At 36.7% G+C, this 20,154-nt stretch overlaps 1 protein-coding gene across 16 annotated transcripts in view; it reads right to left on the minus strand.

Moving 5' to 3' along the window:
* Positions 1–59: 59 nt before the first annotated feature.
* Positions 60–20,154, minus strand: part of MAP2 (microtubule associated protein 2) — a 282,560-nt gene continuing 262,465 nt past the window's right edge. For 10 of the 16 annotated variants that reach the window (XM_047871614.1, XM_047871613.1, XM_047871626.1 and 7 more), the window contains 4 exons: positions 10,487–10,579; positions 8,436–8,517; positions 4,211–4,323; positions 60–3,983 (listed from right to left, as the gene is read on the minus strand). In XM_047871614.1, coding sequence (XP_047727570.1) covers positions 3,768–3,983; positions 4,211–4,323; positions 8,436–8,517; positions 10,487–10,579 — 504 coding nt within the window. In that variant the 3' untranslated portion in view covers positions 60–3,767. Of the gene's footprint in view, positions 3,984–4,210; positions 4,324–8,435; positions 8,518–10,486; positions 10,580–17,599; positions 19,472–20,154 lie in introns of those variants that run through there. The other 6 variants (XM_047871627.1, XM_047871625.1, XM_047871620.1 and 3 more) reach the window with 2 other exon arrangements.

The raw sequence follows: 20,154 nt of genomic DNA on the forward strand, positions 1-20,154 counted from the left end.
TGTGTGTGCATGTGTGTATAATGTTTTTTTCCAGAGAAGAAACAATCTGAAACTATAAGTTAGGTGACAAGCAATTTTATTTTGCAAAACAATCACTATACAGCAACAAATACATTTGCAAATTTTGATTGAAAAACATGAACTAACTACAACCAGCCACTGAAGAAATGCCTTTCTATGGTAACAGGCTCTAGAATTATCAGAAGAAAGAAACCCCCCAGAGATTTGTAGTGGCATGTTGGAACCTTGGAATCCCAGCATACAGAGTATACTTTGTGTTGATTTTTTTTCTTTTTGCTAAAGTTGAAGTAGATTTTCATGATTGACATTTTCTAAGTTTAAAAATAAGCTATTTCCTGCAGAGGGACTTGGCCTCAACCTACACACCCAGGCTAAAAATCCTAGGTGTAAAAACACAAACATCAGTGTTGATTTTAGCACATCAATCTTGGAAGGAATGCCTAAAGTTTGTCTTTCCAAGTCATGAATGTATTTTTGTTTTTTGGGTACTTAGACCATGAATAGTTTATTTTCCTCATTTTTGTGGCATGAAAAATAGGAGAAAAAGTGTAATTGTAGCAATGTCACAATCAACCACATTGAGATGATTTCTTTAACAATAGCGACATGATGTTATATTTTGACTGATGATTCTATTTCCTGCTGTATTACTATATGAATGTGTGAAGAAGACCAGCTACCATCAGCAGATTCTTCCATTTAACAGAGTTCTCTCTTCAGCCTTCTTTAGCCAAACCTAGTTGGTGTTACACAGGTGTCTTGCTTGTGGGTGGGATTTCAGCCTATCACCCTGCTGGAACTCAGCAGGAGAATCCAGAGAGAGTTGGTTCCTAAATGAACATGGCCTTTGAAACTCATCAGGAACTTGGATCTTCCCTGCGTCATTATGAAGTACCCAATTATTGGTTGCAGGTGACCCAAGAGAGTGAGTTCATTGGAGAAGCTGGCCTTTTAACTCTTCACAGCTCTGGATTACTTATGTATCCTTAAACAGGTTCTCAAAGGCTAAAGCCAGAGAGAAACTGGCATTAGTAGATCTAGAATTGGAACTATGAAGCTTTAATTTCTAGATCAGCGTATGGGTATCCCCACAAGAGTGGTGTTCAAAAAGCTTAATTTGTGTCGTTAATCTTGAGAGTGAAGGCAAGATAGGTTCCACCCCCTCTTCCCATAAGAAGACATTTAGCCTGTGTGTTTCCCTCTTCCATTGGTACAAATTATCAGTTTCTTTTTGTTAACATTGTAAAGAATCACATTTCCATACAAAGGAAGGGCATTTATTCATTATAATTTTGCTGTGATTTGAAATAAACATTTGTTTTAATGCCAAATCTAAGTTAAACTTAGTGCTTTATATAATCTTTATTTGGGGCAAGTATTTGTAGGAAATGGAATTTTAATATGTACAGCATAATTACTTATTCTTAAGTTTTACAAAAAATTTAAACCAGATTGATAAAAAAATGCTTATTTTGTGGGTTAAGACTGTCCTAACCAACTGTTAACTTCTTTCTAGAGAACTTTAATCACTATCTAACACTATCAAACATGTAAGAAAGTACCATAAGTCTCCATATAACTATTCTTTCTTCCATTATTTTCTGGTGCATTTCAAGGGAAGCTGATGAGTAAAATGCTCAGATTGGTCAAATCCACATCACAGCACTTACTAGGCAGAAAATAGACATATCCATGGTCATACTGAGCAGTTTCTAATTTTTTGACTGTCGTATAAAATAACTGATTTATATTTTCAGACATGTTTGCCTATGTAAAGCCTCCTTGTTGAGAATGAATGATATGATTTTGCTCCTAGAGGTTTTTTGATGGGAGTCACATTGGTTGCAATATCCAGTGGTCACAAAATGGCAGTACCTGTGTCTGTCTTTGTATCCCTTGGCTGTGTTCTTAGATACTACTATACTTCCTCATTGCTACATCCATGCTCATCATTTCCTCCTTTATATTCAGGAATTGGCTTACGGAGATCAAACACCTATCAGACCATTTGCCTTTGACTGTTCATATCCAACCTACCAGCCCCGAGCAAGAAAAAACAGAGATAAAATACATAAGAGCATCCACCCAGACTGGTAACTCATTGCATATTCAGGCCATTGACTATAAATTGCTTATTCACAAGTCTAAAATGAATGATTTGTGAGAGGAATTAATTCATTTGTGATTTCTAGATTCAATATTAAGCCAGACCAACATTACCTTTTGATAAGTAATAGTCATATAGTGTTCCTTTACAGAGGGCAATGTTGGAAGTCCTGAAAAAACTGATTTAGATATCTGTATCTCAAATCTTTTGTAGCTATACCTTCTCAAAATACTGTATTTGTCCTTTCTGATCAAGGGATCTTTACTTTGGGTAAGAAAGCCAAATGTTTTCTATCAGGTAATTTAATTAGCAGTAACTTTTTGGAGGAGTGGGGCAACATGTCCCAAACTCCCTCTGTGAGTTTCAACTTTAGCAAATGGAAAAAAAAAAAAAAAAAAGAAAGAAATCCTAAGAAGTCTGTTTTGTGAATGATTACAGGAATAAAACACAAACTATTCCATAATTCAAAATGAGATAAATCCATAATCTTAAACCAATCTGTAAACCCTTTCAATGTATAACTGGACCCACCCCCACAAACTCCATGTTGGTAAAAGGAAAGAAAAAAAATTTTTCCTAGCATCACGGGAGAGACTTGTATCTGGCACTAAAACAGGGTTACAGCTCTGAGTTGTTACAGGAAGCAACTTCATGCTAAAACTTTTTGTTCTTTTTTAATGTATTTTTTTTTTTTTTGAGTAGGGAAAGAACCCTGCTAACATCTACTTTCACATACCTAAAATTGCAACACCGAAGGGTGCAGGAGACACAGATACTGTGAATAAGGAAGTATAATATTCAAGTATATGAGGAAGTATCACAAATGGCCACAGAGAAATATATATATATATTTATATCTATAATACTGTATCAAACAGATGGAAAGGGAGTGTGAAACTGGTAGTGTGGACACAAATCTAGCTGATCAACTGACATTCTAATCAGACACGAGCCCATCCTAATGAAAGTGCTTCATTCCTAAGAGATGCACTTTTATACCACTTCCTCAACCACAGATCAAATGCTTCGTAACTATTTTTAATTAGTTAAATAATTTATTGGATTGACTTATACTCTGATATAATTATCCAGGTCCCAAATGTTAATAACTTAACTGAATCTTTCTTCCCATTTATACAAAATAACACTTAAAAAAAAAAACAACTTATTTCTTACATGCTCTTTCCTTCCTGCAATCAGACTCCTTGATTTAATTTAACCTGTAATAAGTTAAAATGGGCAGCTTTTATCTTTTCACCCAGCAACAGAATAGTGAAATGAGCAGCTTGGATTTCAACAAGGCCTTTCAGAATGTATGGATAGCCTTCAGGCACATGAAAGGTAAAAATGCAAGTTTTAAAATAATAATACTCCATGCAAAACAGAGCAGAGCAAAAATAATTGTCCAACTGTACTCATGTAAAGCCAGTGTCTTCCTGTTGCAAATGGAAATCAAGTCAATTTCTGCATATACTATTCATTGTTTTTTTTTTTATAAAATTGTAACAATTACTACAGTTTGGGAATGAGATTATTTATTTTATGGTTTGTAAAGAATGAATATAACACCTGCTCAGAGCCCACGCCTGCCAAGAGCTCATGCCTAAATATTATTACTTCAACGCTAAATGAGAAATATTCACAAGCCCTGCTTAGCGAGTGCAGCAGTGACATCCTCGGCCAAAGTGGCAAGCTGAGGGGATTCGAGCAGGTTGATGCTTCCAGAGGAGGAGACATTGCTGAGTCGTCGGGGGGACGCCACGCTGGATCTGCCTGGGGACTGCGTGATGATCTCAGCTCCGTGGTCCACACGGGCCTTAGCATGCTCTCTGAAGTTCAGCTTTTGACTGTCAATCTGTTCAAGACAAACATCAGTCCTTGTTAACTCAAGCATCTTAAATGGCCCCTAGACCTCCCATCGTGTCTCAGAGCTGATGTCAATGTCACTTCTGTTCAGCTCTGCCATCTCTACTTCCTCTCTGGCCAGGTCTTCCATCTGGGACCCATTTTGATAAGGAGTATTTCAGAAGGATTAAAACAAAACAAAATAAGACAGGCTCGGCTCGCGACCTTGTTTCTTACCTTGACATTACCACCTCCAGGTACATGGTGAGCATTGTCGAGTGAGCCAACTTTAGCTTGGGCCTTTTCTTTGAAATCCAGTTTTACACTCTCAATCTTCACACGCCCACCACCTGTGAGAGGACAAAGCTTTTAAATGCCTTGCTACCATGACATCTTCTATTTGTGGTGACTATTTCCCTAAAATGATTTCAGTAGATAGACCATCACAAAGCACAAACTTCATTTACTATTCTTTTGACCACGGATGTGATGGGGATTTTTTTAGAATTCCAGTCCATACCATTATTCCCATAGCAGCCAAGGTAATGACATCTTTATTTTGTACCAGTATATGGCCTGCTCTACATATTAATATCTTTTTCCTCTAAGCCAAAGTGAAGGCTGATTTCTAGATAAGTTTCCAATGCACTTATCTATTTTGAAACTTATCCCCTCTGCTCTTTACTTTTCAACTAATAAATTCTTCTTAACAATCTACCTATGTCTAACCTAAAATATATGAGGGGCATTTCCTTATCAACAAAAACTCTAAAAATAACACAATGAAAATATCTTCTTTCACCCTTTCTAAAACATGGAACATCCAATCTCTTATGCTTAAGGGTACAAATTAAATTGAAATGAAAATCTTCTTTAATGTTCTTCATGGTAATAGGTCACTTTTCCAAAAAACTATAGGTTAGGAATGGTGCACATATGGGTCATATATTCATTTGTAAAATTTCAACACTGAGAGCTTGACTGATGAAATTCGAGCTGGAAACTAAGTGGTTTATAACTAGAGAGTTTTGAGAGTGTCCCGTTATCATTAGCAGATGGAGTAATAGGAGGAGAACATGAAGAGATCCCATTCTTACACAGATGCCATAGGACCAATCTTACACTCATTTTGATCTGATAATGGGGATACAGTTTGGACCATGCCATTTCCCTAAATGCTAGTCTTAAATTTGAGGATCTACTGATAGATGAGAGTGCCAACATGCCACCTTTTAGAGTGATGCCCCTATCTCTGCATGCCTTTTCCATCTTGCAAATGCAAGGAGTTCAAGCCCAGTTGGTATCCATTGTCCTTTAGTCTGAATTAGACTCCTTTACCTCTCCACCTAAGATTTGCTTTCACTTTGATTAGCAATTTGGTTTTGGCTGTGTGCATTTCTTTGAAAGGCCAGTGGTAAATGACATGATCCTCTACTATTATTGCATCTGTCTTAGGATTTTGACTTGGGAGAAACATGGAAAAGGTTTTTCAATTTTGGACTCTTGACGCTTATTTATCTCTCAAGGTCAGCAAAGAAAGGTCTGTTAAGTCTTCACAGACTTAGACCTTGCAGTATTTTTCTCATATGATACCTGGACATTTACAATGACACCCAACTACCTGGGAAAGTGCCCCTTGAAATTAAATGGTGTGATTAGATTACATTTTGAAGATATATCCATTCGTTCTTCTGAAGGTTTAGGATGTGCATGATGTTATTTAGCTCATGCTTACAGGAGACATGTAGTTGTCCCTACCTCAAAATATGTATTATTGCAATAAATTTTATTCTTCCAACATTTCACCTGGCCATGTGGGTCTCACTTGTTAGTTGTGATGGGATTAGTGTGATTTATAAAACATACTTATCTTGATTAGAGCATAGAGGATGTTGAATTCTCTAGATGAGATCCACTTTCTTGGGACCTTTTCTATTATTTTTTGGTAGCCTTTAATAGAAGTGGCCTTTTCAAGCTCTCTTTTATGATTCTATGTTGTGTCAACATAACTGTGTTAAAATTTTTGTTGAATTCTATTTTACGACAGAAAAAAAAATGTAAGGTTGACCCCAAATATATTCAGGAAAGGAAGCTCGAGAAGTCTCTTTTTGTGAAAAGCCTACTAGAAACTTTTATGTAACTATTGAGAAGCCCATTTGAATTCATGGATCTATCCCCTTGGTCCTGAAGAATCCTGGCATCCACCAGGAGCCGTGATTGTGAAGGACTATAATCTTTATCAGGCCTCATACATCCTAAAGTTGAGCTTCCAGGTATTGAGTTGTTGCCTTTATTTTCTCTGTACATATTCCACATTCCAAAGTAACTTTGTGAAAAGCTTGCTGTTGTCAAGGATCATGGTGTTAACACTTCTTTATGAATTTAGTCATCTGCTGCAGTTCTTAGAAAAGTAAGATCCAGATTTAGAAATAGGTGGGAGTCTATGACAATAGTCTTTTATGACCAATAAATCTTACATAGACTATTTCCTTAACTGTGTAACATTTTTCTGTGCATCAAGAGTCTGGTTGAATTTGGCTAATGGAATACCTATTGTCTAAAATAAAGAATTCAAAATTTTATTTTGTATTCTGGAAGAAAATAGGTGGTATGGCCAAATACTTGTCATGTTGACAAAGCAGTAGAGTCAACTAAGTGTTTGTAAGCTTGAGGTACAGACAGAATTGTGACGATATGCAGTATGACACCATGTCCCTGCTGCCTCAGGAATGAAAGAGAAGCTAATTCCAGGGTAACAGTTCTGAAATTAGTATTGGACATTATTGGGGATAATCTACAAAAAGACATGACCACTGATTGACCTGAGAGCTGGACCCGGGCACTTCGAGACTTCTCGTTCCCTACCCTGTCCTGGGAATGTGGGTTCTGCTTGCCTTTCCTGCTTCCAGAGGCTGCTCGAAGGACATAGCTCTGTGATAACGATGTGGTGTTGAGAGCCACACTGTAAACATGACTAAACCCAGTTAAGGCCTCTTTATAAGCTTCTAAGATTTGCAAGTAGGTGTTGGGATCCACCTTACTGCTACCCAAGACAAACATCATATGTAAATTCCCTTTCCTTATTAAAATTGCCACTGCCAACCTGGAGTGGCCTGCCTCTTTCTTCAGTTTCTTCCTGCCTTCTGAGTACAGGGGCCAATTTCAGATTATACCAGGGAAGCTCCCAAGAGGGTCGTGAACCAACAGAGATTCCATATATGTATTTTCTAACTCCTTGATTTACTTTATGAACACACCTTCTCAAAGTGAAGCCTGACCCCTAGACATGTTTCCAATGCATTTATTCATTTTGAAACTTATCCTATCTACATTTGGTTTTCAACTAATTTTCAATTAGTACATTGCTAATAATCTTCTCTTGGTCACAAATCTTATTGGACTCAATTGTTGTTGTCGTTCTTTTTCTTTTTAAATAGGCTTCATGCTCAGCGTGGAGCCCAATGCAGGGCTTGAACTCGACCCTGTGATCAAGATCTGAGCTGAGATCAAGAGTCGGTGCTTAACCAACTGAGCTACCCAGGTGCTCTGGGGCTCGCAGTTCTTATCCCTCATTTCTGATAACATTTGAGATAATGAATGGTAATAACCTATTACTTGGTTTAATTAAGTTATCAGGCATACTAACATCGTGTCCTTCTATAATTCAATGGTATATACTGTGTCAAAACATTCTTAAGAAAATTATAAATTTGAAAGTTGTCCACTATTTACATAGGCATGCAGGTAGAATTTAACAAAAATATGTGATAATGATACTCAGAATAAAAAATGACTTATAATATGTTAGATTTACATTTTAAAGATGAAATAATTCCCAACAAGTATGAATATAAGTTCTACTTTAGACCACTAGTCCCATAGGATATTCTAGAAAAACGAGAGGCCAATGGTTAAATAAATTGGGATGAGCACCGCATCAAGCAATGGATCCATTAAGCACTGCATTCTGCTGAGGGTTCGTAAGGCTTGTTGACCTACTATAGGATCTGAGAAATTCAGCAGATAAACACATTTCATCAGCTTTGCTTAAGCACAAACCCTATTTCACATAATGTAGAAAAAACGTTTTCATGAAAAATCTTTGGAAATGCTAATTTCAGCTCATGTAATTATGTATGAATACATGGCCCAAGGTATTTTATGGACTATATATTTTAAAAGAATTCCAGTGTGCAGGTTGAGAACGTAGAGATAAATGCATTTTATATATCTTTTGATTTTGAACTTGTCCTATGATATGTGGCCTCTTTGTGATATTGAAGTTTATCTGTCCAAATGAAGATGGCTTGAAGTTTCTAGCTTAAGTTTCTATTAATAAAAGCATGAATTTTCAGGATTTTGAGACATTTTTCCAATTAGTTATTTCATAACAAAAATTTTGCTTGTCAATTTCTTAAACACAATTTAATATTTCTCTAACTACTAAGAAGAATTTATTTACCTGGCCTGTGGCGGATGTTCTTCAGAGAGCCACATTTGGATGTCACATGGCTTAGGTCTATCTTCTTGGTAACAATCTGTACCTGTATGAGCCACATAAAATATGCTTAAAATGGTTGGGACATAGACAAGCTCCCAAGCTCATATGCAAAACCCACAAACATATCCAAGCTCACAACACCCAACAACACAGAAACCCAAACTGAAGTACACACACACACACAGGAAAACATAACCTCCCAATATCCTCCCACGTTTGGTTGGGGAGAAGGACTGAAGTGAAAGAAAATCCTAGGATAGAAGATTTTATTAGTAGAAAACAGATCATGCCACAAGAGGATAGCAACACCTGGATTAATAGGGCAAGCTTCCACTCAGAGAATGAAACCACACGGTGTTAAACCTTCCCATAAGCGAAAAGCCAAGTGAAGAGATGAATTATTTTTTTTAAAAGTGATTTTTACATAAAAGTGACCACCATTGCTCATAGATATAAGAAGACCACCACTGCTTTAAGATACAAGAAGAAAGCTGTAACCATGCTTTTCTAAAATACTATTGTCATGTCTTGGCTAATGGAATTTTTCTCATACACCAAATTATAAGATGGTATTAACATTTTTTCTTGTATTTTATTGAAATTATTTCCTCTCCCTGTGTTAGAAACAGTGCTTTTCCAAATGTGGGCTGTTGTCCATTTGCATTAGATGTACATGGGATTACTGAATTGGACACTGTGGAAATGAGGCCATGGAATCTGCATATTTGAACAAGTGATTCTTCTCTAGAGGAAAGTTTAAGACTATTGTTTTGGAGGTTGGAAGCTCCCCTAATTTCTTTAAGATGGTTAGTTATCTCATTTATCCTTTGCCACTTAGCTGTTTGGACCAGCAGGCCCTGCAGTAGAGGATAGGGGTCACCCTTTGATACCCTCCAGTTATTTCCCAGGACCGAGACTGTTTCTGTGAAAGTATCACATGGTTTGCACTTACAGTCAGGACACAGGGAGGAGGGCAACGTGTCAATGTAAATATTGATCCTGAGGCTTAGCCCAGCACCCTTAAAGGAGCCCAGCAAACCTTGTTATGGACTTCCTATGACAGTGACATTTTCATGCTCAGTGGGACTAGTTCAAGCAAGAGGTGACAGTTCCTGGTAGAAGGCAGTTGTTTGTCCCCTTTCACTGCTTGACTCCATCTCTGCCCAGCTGAGGAGCAAGGAGCCAAGAGTTATTAAACAGGTGAGAAATCTGGACTTTACACTGTAAATTACTTAAGTCACAGATGGCCAGGTTCTGAAGTTTTAGGTGACAGGATCTGTAGAACAGACAGTCAGCCTGGCTCACCTCTTTTATTATTCTTATTTTGTGAAGAATCATGCTGGCTATACCTTGGGTTTGCCTCTGCCTCAACTACATTTTAGAAACATGGATTCATCTTTCCCTTCCTCTCAAAGGACATTATTTCCACTCAATTCAAGGCACAGAAAACATAATCCCGTCAAGACAAAATTTATATTGGGACTTTGAATGACACATGAACTGTGTTTCATTAGTTTTGCATTATTGCAAATGATATCCTAACTCTCATGAATAGCGATGGACAAAAGACTGTCATAATACACTTTAGGTACTTTCAAGTGTATCAGCCTTTGCTTCAAGAGTAATTTAAATGGAACTATAAATGTGTGTGTGCCCAGCTGACTTCTGTTGGGGAGTAGAGACAGCATGAGGAAATACCTTGAAGCCAAAGGCCAGCAAACAAAATTGGCAAGTGAGGTGGGTTTGCCATCCCCCTGAAAACCACTGTGCAGTCCATTAAGGTTTTATTCCTCAATTCAAAGAAAGAAATTTGTTGATGACCTTACAGGGAAGGATGGGAAGTCCACCAGCAAAAATGCAAGGGTGACCAGCTCCCCGACCAGGGCACACGTGGAGCAGCAACAAGAAGGGGGGGTGTGTATTGTGAGGAAGGCAGGAAAAGAGACAGTGTGCTGGCTGTGCAGATGGCTCCACACAATCAGGACAGCTTTCTAATAGAAGCTTCTACTTACATTTCCGCCCCCAGCAGAATGTTTGATGTTATCCTTGGAACCACATCTGGACTGAACCTTGCTAAAATCGATCTTCTTGTTTAAAATCCTAACCTAAAAGGAATTGGAGGTAACTTCACCGTGCATTTTTCTTTCAGTATGCTGGGTATAGGGAGCCAGAATGGATCAGTGCCAAGGAGGCTCCAAACTTCCTTCCACCTACATAATCATTTAAGAGAAAAAAAAAACTAACACTGGAACTGAAGAACAGATCTATCATATAAATATGAGCCCCTATTCTCCTGAATCCCCAAGGGCCAAATGCTCAAGAACTTTAGATATCCAAGTTGCAGGCAGGTGTAATCTGGAAATGATGAGAAGAATAGAAAAATAAAAATTGGGTCATCTGTGATGGGGAGGCTCCTGATACTGTGGACAATGCTGGGACTCAGGTCTACTCTATGAAAGGCCCAATAGTGTAATTCAGTGTAGTAGATGCCCTACCCCCTTAAATCCTACAGTGTCAGCCATCGTAATGATAAATTACCTGGTACATTTGACTTTTTATTGGTTGACATAGCACAGGTGAGGTTCATGACTGGTTGGGCTGAATGCCATAGATGAGGGTTCTTATGCATCCAGTGGAAGAACCCTTGCTTTCCCAAGGGGGTCAACAAGGAGGCTCAGGGCCTCCTCTGCTGAAAGGGCTTCACTACTGCCTTGCAGGTTTGGTTCAGTGGTCTTCTGAGAGGCCTGTCTCTGACAGCTGCTCATAAACAGCCATAAACCTTGGATGATTGGTGTGGAAGCATTCTTTCCATTTTTAGAAGGAAGCAAACCAAGGACCATTAGTTAGCTGACTTATACTAGGTCGTAAAGGTAGTCCAGGCCTTCATTAGGTCCAAAAGGTTTGAGGTTAGGCGTTTTATTTCTATTTTCAGAAAGTTCAGTATTCATCTTAAGGACAATAGCAAATCTAGATCTGGACAGATATTACTCTAGTGTAATGTAATGTGTAAAGTAATAGCTCTTGTGACTTCTTTCATGTGTCTTACATTTTGCATGTTTTGGAGGGCACATGAATAACGTAAGCAGGGAAAGAAAGGTTTATTTTTGTTGTTTGTTTCTTTGATTTTTACTTTGGCTACTTCTACTACTCTGCCGGTGTCCCTTAAATAGCTAAAGAGAAATTATGTTTTCAATGCTTTAGGGGACAGTTTGTCCTCTTATTATAAATAAATATATCCTAGATATACAGCCCTCTCCAAGAGTGGTATCACATCTCTTGGTATTTGCAAAACAGAGTAAAAAATTCAAGTTGACATTGAGTCCTGACTATTTTTAACTAGACAAAGCTTAAATTGCAGTGCCTGCCTACCACTGACAAGAGAGCTTGTCCCTTACAGGGAAATATCATTGACAGCTCTCATCGGTTGCCCAAGGAAAGGGCCTCTTGCCAAAATCTGAATTCAGAAAACATGATGACTGGGCCACTCTTTAGGGCATGATAAAAATTCCAATTTAAAAAGAAGGGGGTAATTCACAGAGTCTGTATCTAACAATAAGTATAGTTGTATGCTAGGAATTTCACATAAAATGGAGACACAAATAACTTTGTCAACAAGGGCCATTACACCTCAAGCCTCACAGATAAATTATTTGTAGAAAGCAAATCCTTTTATTATTTCAAATAATAATACTTTTAATTATCCTCCATGAGTATCTAATTATTTTGTCAATGAAACAGAATTCATCTAAGCCATTTTTCCTAATCCTTGTGGATACAGGGTCCCATATTCCATTTGCAAATTTTAATTTAGAGATCATTAGAATACAAATCAAGTGACTCATTACCAAGTGATCAAAGCCAAATGTTAAATCTGATTCACTTGTTGCAAAAATGGAAATTCCAATTTTAGTTGCATGAATCTGTTTGACTCTAACATTTAATCAACTGGCAATTTTTATGATTTCTAAAACAAATGATTCAAACCTAAAGGGGGCACATTGCTAGCATTATTTAAAGACACTTTAAATCTTAAAATCCTAAAACTTAAAGGCTGACTTCTGTCGATTTTCCTCAGATTTTCTAAAGAATCATGGATTTTCTAGTGAAACAACCAGGGGTCTTTTTTGACGGTAGACTTTCCCAACCTATGTCTTTTCAATTCTTAAGATGAAGCAGACCTTTGACATGCATTAATGGCATGTTCTTTACATATTTCCATATTTGTAATAGCTTCAGAGTATATTGTTTTTGCTAAACAAATAAGGCAGAATATTACATTCACCATTTTGCTTGATGGTTGAATAGACAGAAACAAAATCACTTTGGGCACTAGATGCTTGATGCTCAGTAAAGTTGTACTCTAGCTTGACAACTTGCACCCACCTAGTCCATGTGATGCACATTTATGCTTTAACAAAATCACAAAATACTTCATGGCAAAGAACTCTGGGATAATTTACAAATAATTAACACCTTAGAGAGTTAAGTCCACAAATATCAGCAGTCCTCAGAAATCATTCCACAAAATAGAAAAATAGAAAGCTGCTGTGAAGGAGAAAGCTTTATTCCAGATTCGTGCTCTTTTTCTAAATCAGAGACTCAAATTTTAACTCTCTGTGCTCTATGGATGGGTCTAAATAAAAATGACTTTTTTGGGTAAGGAATTTCCATTGAGCTTTTGTTTTCCTATATATCAAGGGAAAATTATTTTGACATTTCAGAGATGGTCTAGAAAAAATATAACAAACTTCTATTTGATGAACTAATTTTCTATATTCATGATACGGAGGAAAAAATATTTGAATAATCATTATACAAGGTTAACTCTAAAGCACATTTTATCTTTTTTGTCAATTTCTTTCAGTCAAAATTTTTATGTGCACTATTAATGCAAAATGGAGTCATTTGAAACAGTAGCAATCTTTCCTTCTGTGTACTTTATAGTGGAAGGGAAACGTATTATTTCAATTAACTGAATCATCTTCCTAAAGCTCTGCCTTACTCAAAATTCTCCCAAAGTCTATTTTCTACTAGATGCATCAAAAATTCTTTGGTAGGCCATCAGGTTCTCCAAATTCTGATTTTTGAGCGTGCTTCTTAAAATTTTACATTTTGGCCAGACAGTGTTGCATTCCATACTTTAAGGCCCTTGTTTACGTTTTGAAGTTTATTCCCATGCTTTCTTTATGTTATCTCTCGCTAGAATGCCTCATTCCAAGTTGAGTCTGGAACTCGTCATTCTTCAAGGATCAGCCCATCAGTCCCTCTCATGGGATCAGTCCATCAGTCCCTCTCAAGGGAGGCTGGCAAAAAAGGATTTCAGTCTCAGGAACAAAGGTTGGCGACTTGCTTGCATTCACTGTTGACTTTTCATTTACATAAGAGTCATATAAGAAAGAGTTAAAAAGAATAGACTAATGTAATTGAATAATTAATCAGAATTATTTTATTTTACTTTTTACGAATTCTATCTTCCTCCACCACATTAGGGAAGAACAGTGTAGTGACTTTCTGGATATTCCTGGTGCGACTCTAGTTGGATTTTATAATGATGGTTCAGTTGAAATGATATGCCACTGTACTCTCTCTGCATGGAAGTTTGACTGCTCCTTTAGAGAAATACACTTCTTTTTCTCCCCAAATGAGGTTGCTTTAAGAAGGACCAGAAGACAAAACGTAGGATATGTCTGAAGGCAAGAACAAATTTCTTTTTACCAGAGCTTCGTTGGAAATACGAAACGTGTAAAATGAAAGAAAATATAATCCTGGTTTATGGTTTTTAGTAAAACGATTTATAAACCAGAGGCATTAATCACCATGTCAACTTGAATTTCTTAAGCAATGGTGTTTTGATCTTTTTTTTAAATTTGACACACTCTGATGCTGGTTTCTTTATCAAAAGATCCACATGCAGCTCAAGATAGCAAGATATGGAGATTGGGAGTTCAAAAGTTTGGATTCTCTTCTTGGCTCTCCTACATGATAGTGCTAGGCTCTACAGACAACCTCTAGCTAGGTATGATCCTTAATTGCTGTATCACTTCTTTATTCCTCCATCTAACGTTGTCTTAGAAAGAATACTTTTTTTTTCTTTTGAACAGCTAGTGGCCAGTGACACTCAACTGATTTCCCTTCAACTTTCCAGGAGATTAAGCTTTTCCCTTGGCTTTATATGATTTCTCAGGAGTGCTTAAAAATAAAGCCTTTCCTTGGCCTTGCATTAGAAAAACACTTTCTCTCCCTCTTTCTCTCTCAAAAGTATTTCCCATTTTGTAGCATTCAATTTTAATGAAAACTATTTATCGAACCTATTTAGGGTCCTGCAGTATCATGTATTAAAACAAAATGGGCTCCTGGGTGACTCAGTCAGTTAAGCATCGGACTCAGTTTCGGCTCAGGTCATGATCTCATGGTCATGAGTTTGAGCCTCGTGTGGAGCTCTGTGCTGACCATGGAGCCTGCTGTGACTCTCTCTCTCTCTCCCTCTCTCTCTGCCTCTCCCGCCTCTCAAAATAAAGAAATAAACACTTAAAAAAATGACAACCTCAGGTATTTCTGAAGAATAAAAGTTCTCTGGAACAGATGATGTTTTACAAAGACTCTTTTGTTAACAACCATGTACTCAGATTAAAATGCATATAGACTTTATAGTCTATTTCAAATTTTTTTTTATTTATTGAATTGCAAGGTCTCTTTTCTTTTTAATTTACACAGAGAGAGAGACAGAGTGCAAGCAGGAGAGAGGATCAGAGGGAGAGAAAGAAGAGAATCTTAAGTAGGCTCCATGCTCAGCACGGAACCCGACTTGGGGCTTGATCCCACGACTCTGGGATCATGACCTGAGCAGAAATCCAGAGCCGTTTATTCAACCCACTGAGCCACCCAGACGCCCCTCTATTTCAAACTTTAACTCTGCCTATACTGACCTATAACTTCTTCAGAATTTGATGTATCAAATATAAGCAATAAATAGAGTGCACATGTAAATGTAAATAGAAATAACAGTTTATATCAAAACCTACAATTCCACAGAACTCTAAAGGAAAAGGATACATTGGAGGGGCCCATCAAGATGACAGCCCAATTTTTCTGTGCAGGCTATGCCACACAGCAAAAAACAGAACCACATCAAAAACCCTGAATAAGCAAATAATGCTGAAAAATTTGTAAAGAAATGTTTGGTGGAACAGACACTGAGTTTAGGCATTAACCTCATGGTTGAACACTGGCACTACATTTTTTTTGTTCAGTTTAAATTTGTAAGAAATTTAAGGAATAGTGGACCAAGTGTAAAGGCAGTAATTTTTTTTTTAATTTTTTTAATGTTTATTTATTTTTGAGAGAGAGAGGCAGACTACAAGCGGGGAAGGGGTAGAGAGAGAGAGGGAGAGACAGAATTGAAGGCTGTCATTTCCACTGAGCCACCCAGGCACCCCAAGGCAGGAAGTTTTAAAGGGTTTATTTAGGGGGTGCCTGGGTAGCTCAGTAAGTTAAGCATCCAACTTCAGCTCAAGTCATGGTCTTGCAGTTTGTGAGTTCCAGCCCCACATCAGGCTCTGTGCTGACATCTCAGAGCCTGGAGCCTGCTTAGATTCTTTGTTTCCCTCTCTCTCTGCCCCTCCCCCACTCACACTCTCTCTCTCAAAAAATGAATAAACATTAAAAAAATTTTAATTTAGTTCAGTTGTTTGAAAATAATCTGAGATTCAAGGTTGTTCCTATGTCCTTGCTTGGCTTGTAAGTAAATAGCAAACATAAAAAGGACTCTATAGGCCTCAACTTGTAATGATTTTTATCATAGTTTTTAAATAATTAATATTTATCAAGCATAGCTCCAAAATTTTTCATTACCCTACAAAAGACACTTGAATTATAGTTATAAAATTTCTCTTGCATAAAGACAGGGTCCATGATATTAAGGAGCTTTTGCTTTGAGATAATGTTGACTTTCAAACACACACACACACACACACACACACACACACACACCCTTGTCAGTATAATATAATGCATATTCAGTGAATAGTTTTTCTTCATGCTGGATTGACAGTATTTTAAAGCTTATGGGATATTTTATTGCTTTTCTTATTTAGCACTTATTTATAGCCCAATGAGATGGAAAGAAATGGCTTGGAAAGAACTTTAAATTATTACATAAGGGCAAGACAGCTAGGGGAAGATAGGAAATGAAAAAAAAAAAGCCACTTCTTTTCTGCCTAGATTGTGGAGACCATGTCTCTTTCCATTTGTCATAGAGTACCCATCAGGGTCTTAATAAATGTTTGATGAAATAATACCCAATGAGAATGAGGAATAAATCTAAATAAATTTTAATTCTCTTTTAATTTATAAAGCTTATAATTTTATTAATTTACTTATATGTTAATAGCACTCAGTAGACCTTTCACAATGGTGGCCATCATAATTTGACAGAATGAGAAAAAAACCCTGTTTCAGTATAATTTATTACTTGCCTCCAGCATTAATTCCATTTTCTCCTTGAGTATGAAACTAAAAGTAACTTACTCAAATTACACGTGAAAGGCCCAAAAAGTTTTCTAATACCTAAAACTTTGTAAGAAAATCTAAAAAAGGTTCCTGTCCACATTTCCCTCATCCATTCCTTCCTTCCTCCCTCTCTCCCAATTACATTTCAGAAGCACTGATTGCTTTACTCAAGTTCAGCTTGCCCTTTGTGGCACATACTTAAGGAATTTGTTAGAATAGCTAAGTGAATATTCTTAATGAGTTGTAATGCAAAAATACTATCAATCTTTTAAGTAGAACCATGAATTTGAGAGTTTAAAGTGACCTCACCATCTGCTTAAATGAAATGGTATGACATTAAGATGGTACAAATACATTATATTAATGGCACTACAAAAAGAAGTATATTTTGTTGTTTCTATTGTCTTTTCAAAAAAGTTCACTTATTGATTTTGAGAGGGAGAGAGAGAGAGTGTGACTGGGGGAGGGGGCAGAGAAAGAGGGAGAGAGAGAATCCCAAGCAGGCTCTGGGCCGAGCCTCACGCGGGGTTCAAGTCTCATGAACCGTGAGATCATGACCTGAGCCGAAATCAAGAGTTGGATGTTTAACCAACTGAGGCACCCAGGTGCTCCTCAAGATAAGTTTTTTAAAAAGATGCTAGGGCAACACTGACTGGGAAGGTAATAGATTGACACATTCTACAAGATTCTGTATATAAAAGAGAAGTACTGTTCTTTCCTTTAACAGGTGTGACTTGCTCGAAGATGCCACCATCTTTAGCGCAGCTGACCTGAAAATGACTGACTGTTCCATGAACGAAGGAGAAGTATGTAATCCACAAGGTAATCAGTCAAATCCATAGACATGTCCTTGCACAGATCATGATCTAGCTAACCATCATATCCAAAAAGCTATAAAATAAAATAGTTTTTGTGAAGTCACCCCATCAGTAACTTTCAACTATGACAAGGGTACAAAAATTGTTCTTTGTATAAAGTGATCTTCATAAAGCTTTTGGAGAAAAAAACGAGAAACTTGTTAAAGCATGTAAAAGTATTCCACATAAATCAAAGTACCTATAAAAAAGCTGATCCATTGATAGGAAGGGTAAAAAGTACCATTCACTGCGTTCTTGCCTAAATTTTTTATGCCACGCATTTAGAGAAACTGTTTATTTTCCTACTTCTGTTTAAATCAAGCAGCTGTGTTCTTAAAAAGCTAACACTATTGATTGTAAAATCTAGATTTAGATTTCATGTAGAATAGGGAGCTAACTACATTGAAATAGTTTCAAGTTAATACACTAAGATAGTCTTACCTGAGCCTCGAGTTAAATTAACCAAGGTCACAATGTACAGTGAATCTAGGATTGGGTATGTTCTTTCCAGCAGAATGAATTTGTGTTTTAGCTGAAAAGATTAATATTATTGCTTTCTGTAAAGCTCCTCACATCTTCAGCTAGTTTATCTATTCCATTATGCATTGATTTGCTTCACTGAACTGAGCCACAGAGCTAAGCCTCTCTTCCAATATAAAATTGGACTTTTAACAGAAGCGATAATAAATGTAAGCACACAACCTATACATACGGAAGGGCAATAAATGCTCAGATTCAAGCAAATAATAAAGCTTCCCAACTTGAAAGTTGTTGGGTTCCCAAGACATATATATTTTTTATTACATATTTCCCCTCCCATTTCTTAATGATTATACAAACTTTAAAACAGCAATAATACAGCTTTTAAAATGAAATCATTGGCATACAGTCTACCCACTTCAGATTTAACAATAGAGCCTGTGTAGAAGAATTAAGGTTACATCTATAATTTTCCTCCTTTATTTATTAATAAGAGTTGTGTGACTAGTTTTCCTAATATCTATAGACTACATATCTCTATTATAAAACTTGCCTTCTACGGAAAGTATTGCTATTATCCTGTCCTCTTCAATGATTCTGAGTTGAACACCATCCATTCAAATATCTTAGGATTATCAATTTATAATTGGGAACAACATGCCATTGGCTACGGTCTCCCCAGTAGAGTGCATTTATGGATCCTCAATCAGATAACAAGGGTCTTTAGTATATCATCCTGATAATTTCTAACATGTTTTAACATAAAAATGTTTCCTAGTCATTCTGTAAAGTGGAATCTTGAATCATCCAGTCAAAACCTCCAGTTTAACATGTACAGAAAAAGAATCTCTCCTTACTCCTTGTGTTTGAGGCTTTTAAGCCTCAAAGAAAAAGATTTCTTGCAGCTTATATTAACACTGTTAAAGTGTTAAGTGATGTATTTTTCCTACCAAGACAGTTCAACTACAGAGCACCTCAATTTCCCAACTTATTTCCTCTTCCAACCTAAACACATTGTACCATCTATCACCAAATAGAAGGCAAGTATCTTCCTTCCATCTGTTGATCTTGGTGAGGAAATATCTCCTGCTTCTCCAACAAGAGTCGCTTCATAACTCCACTGTTGTGGACATTTTTCCAAGTCATCTGCAGCTGAGATAGGATAATTTTGCAGCAGATTAACACTTGCCTTATGAAAGAAGAGATTTTCTTCAAAGGACAGCATGAGTTTGAGGCTATTTTTATTCTGTAATTTTTGTGTCATATGTCTTTACTAGCCCTTAATTACGACAATCTCTGAGGCCATTTTAGTTGAATTCAAGAGAATGAGACATCTTCATGTCACTTTTATGAATTACCAAGTATAGTAGAAGTCAATTAATTAGACGTAAAAATATTCACAATCAGATATGGTAAAGAAGCAGAAGGATGAAGTATTCATATTTTTTGGACTAGTTTAACCTTAGTGACTCTGGCAAAGCGGAGGCTAAAACCATTCTTTATGCCTCTCTACCTTGAGGAGTCACATGTAGAATTTCCATGTCAAATTATACCAATAATTATTCCATTTTGATTACATTTTCTTTTTACTTTCAGGAAAATATTTTGGAGATGAGTTATATTCCCTTGTGATTCTAAGAAGAAACATGTTAAGTATCAGTATTTTCTAGAATATAAGTAAATAAACCCCACACTTAGATCAGGAAAATACAAACCAAAAGGATTATAGAAAGAGATTTGATTCTAAATATACTTACTGGCTATTGTATTTTAATAGGTATCTCAACAAAAACTAAAATGATACTTTAAAATCTGTACTAAATTTATTTTAGTCA

The sequence above is a fragment of the Prionailurus viverrinus genome, chromosome C1, assembly GCF_022837055.1.
Source record: "Prionailurus viverrinus isolate Anna chromosome C1, UM_Priviv_1.0, whole genome shotgun sequence".
NCBI lineage: Eukaryota > Metazoa > Chordata > Mammalia > Carnivora > Felidae > Prionailurus > Prionailurus viverrinus.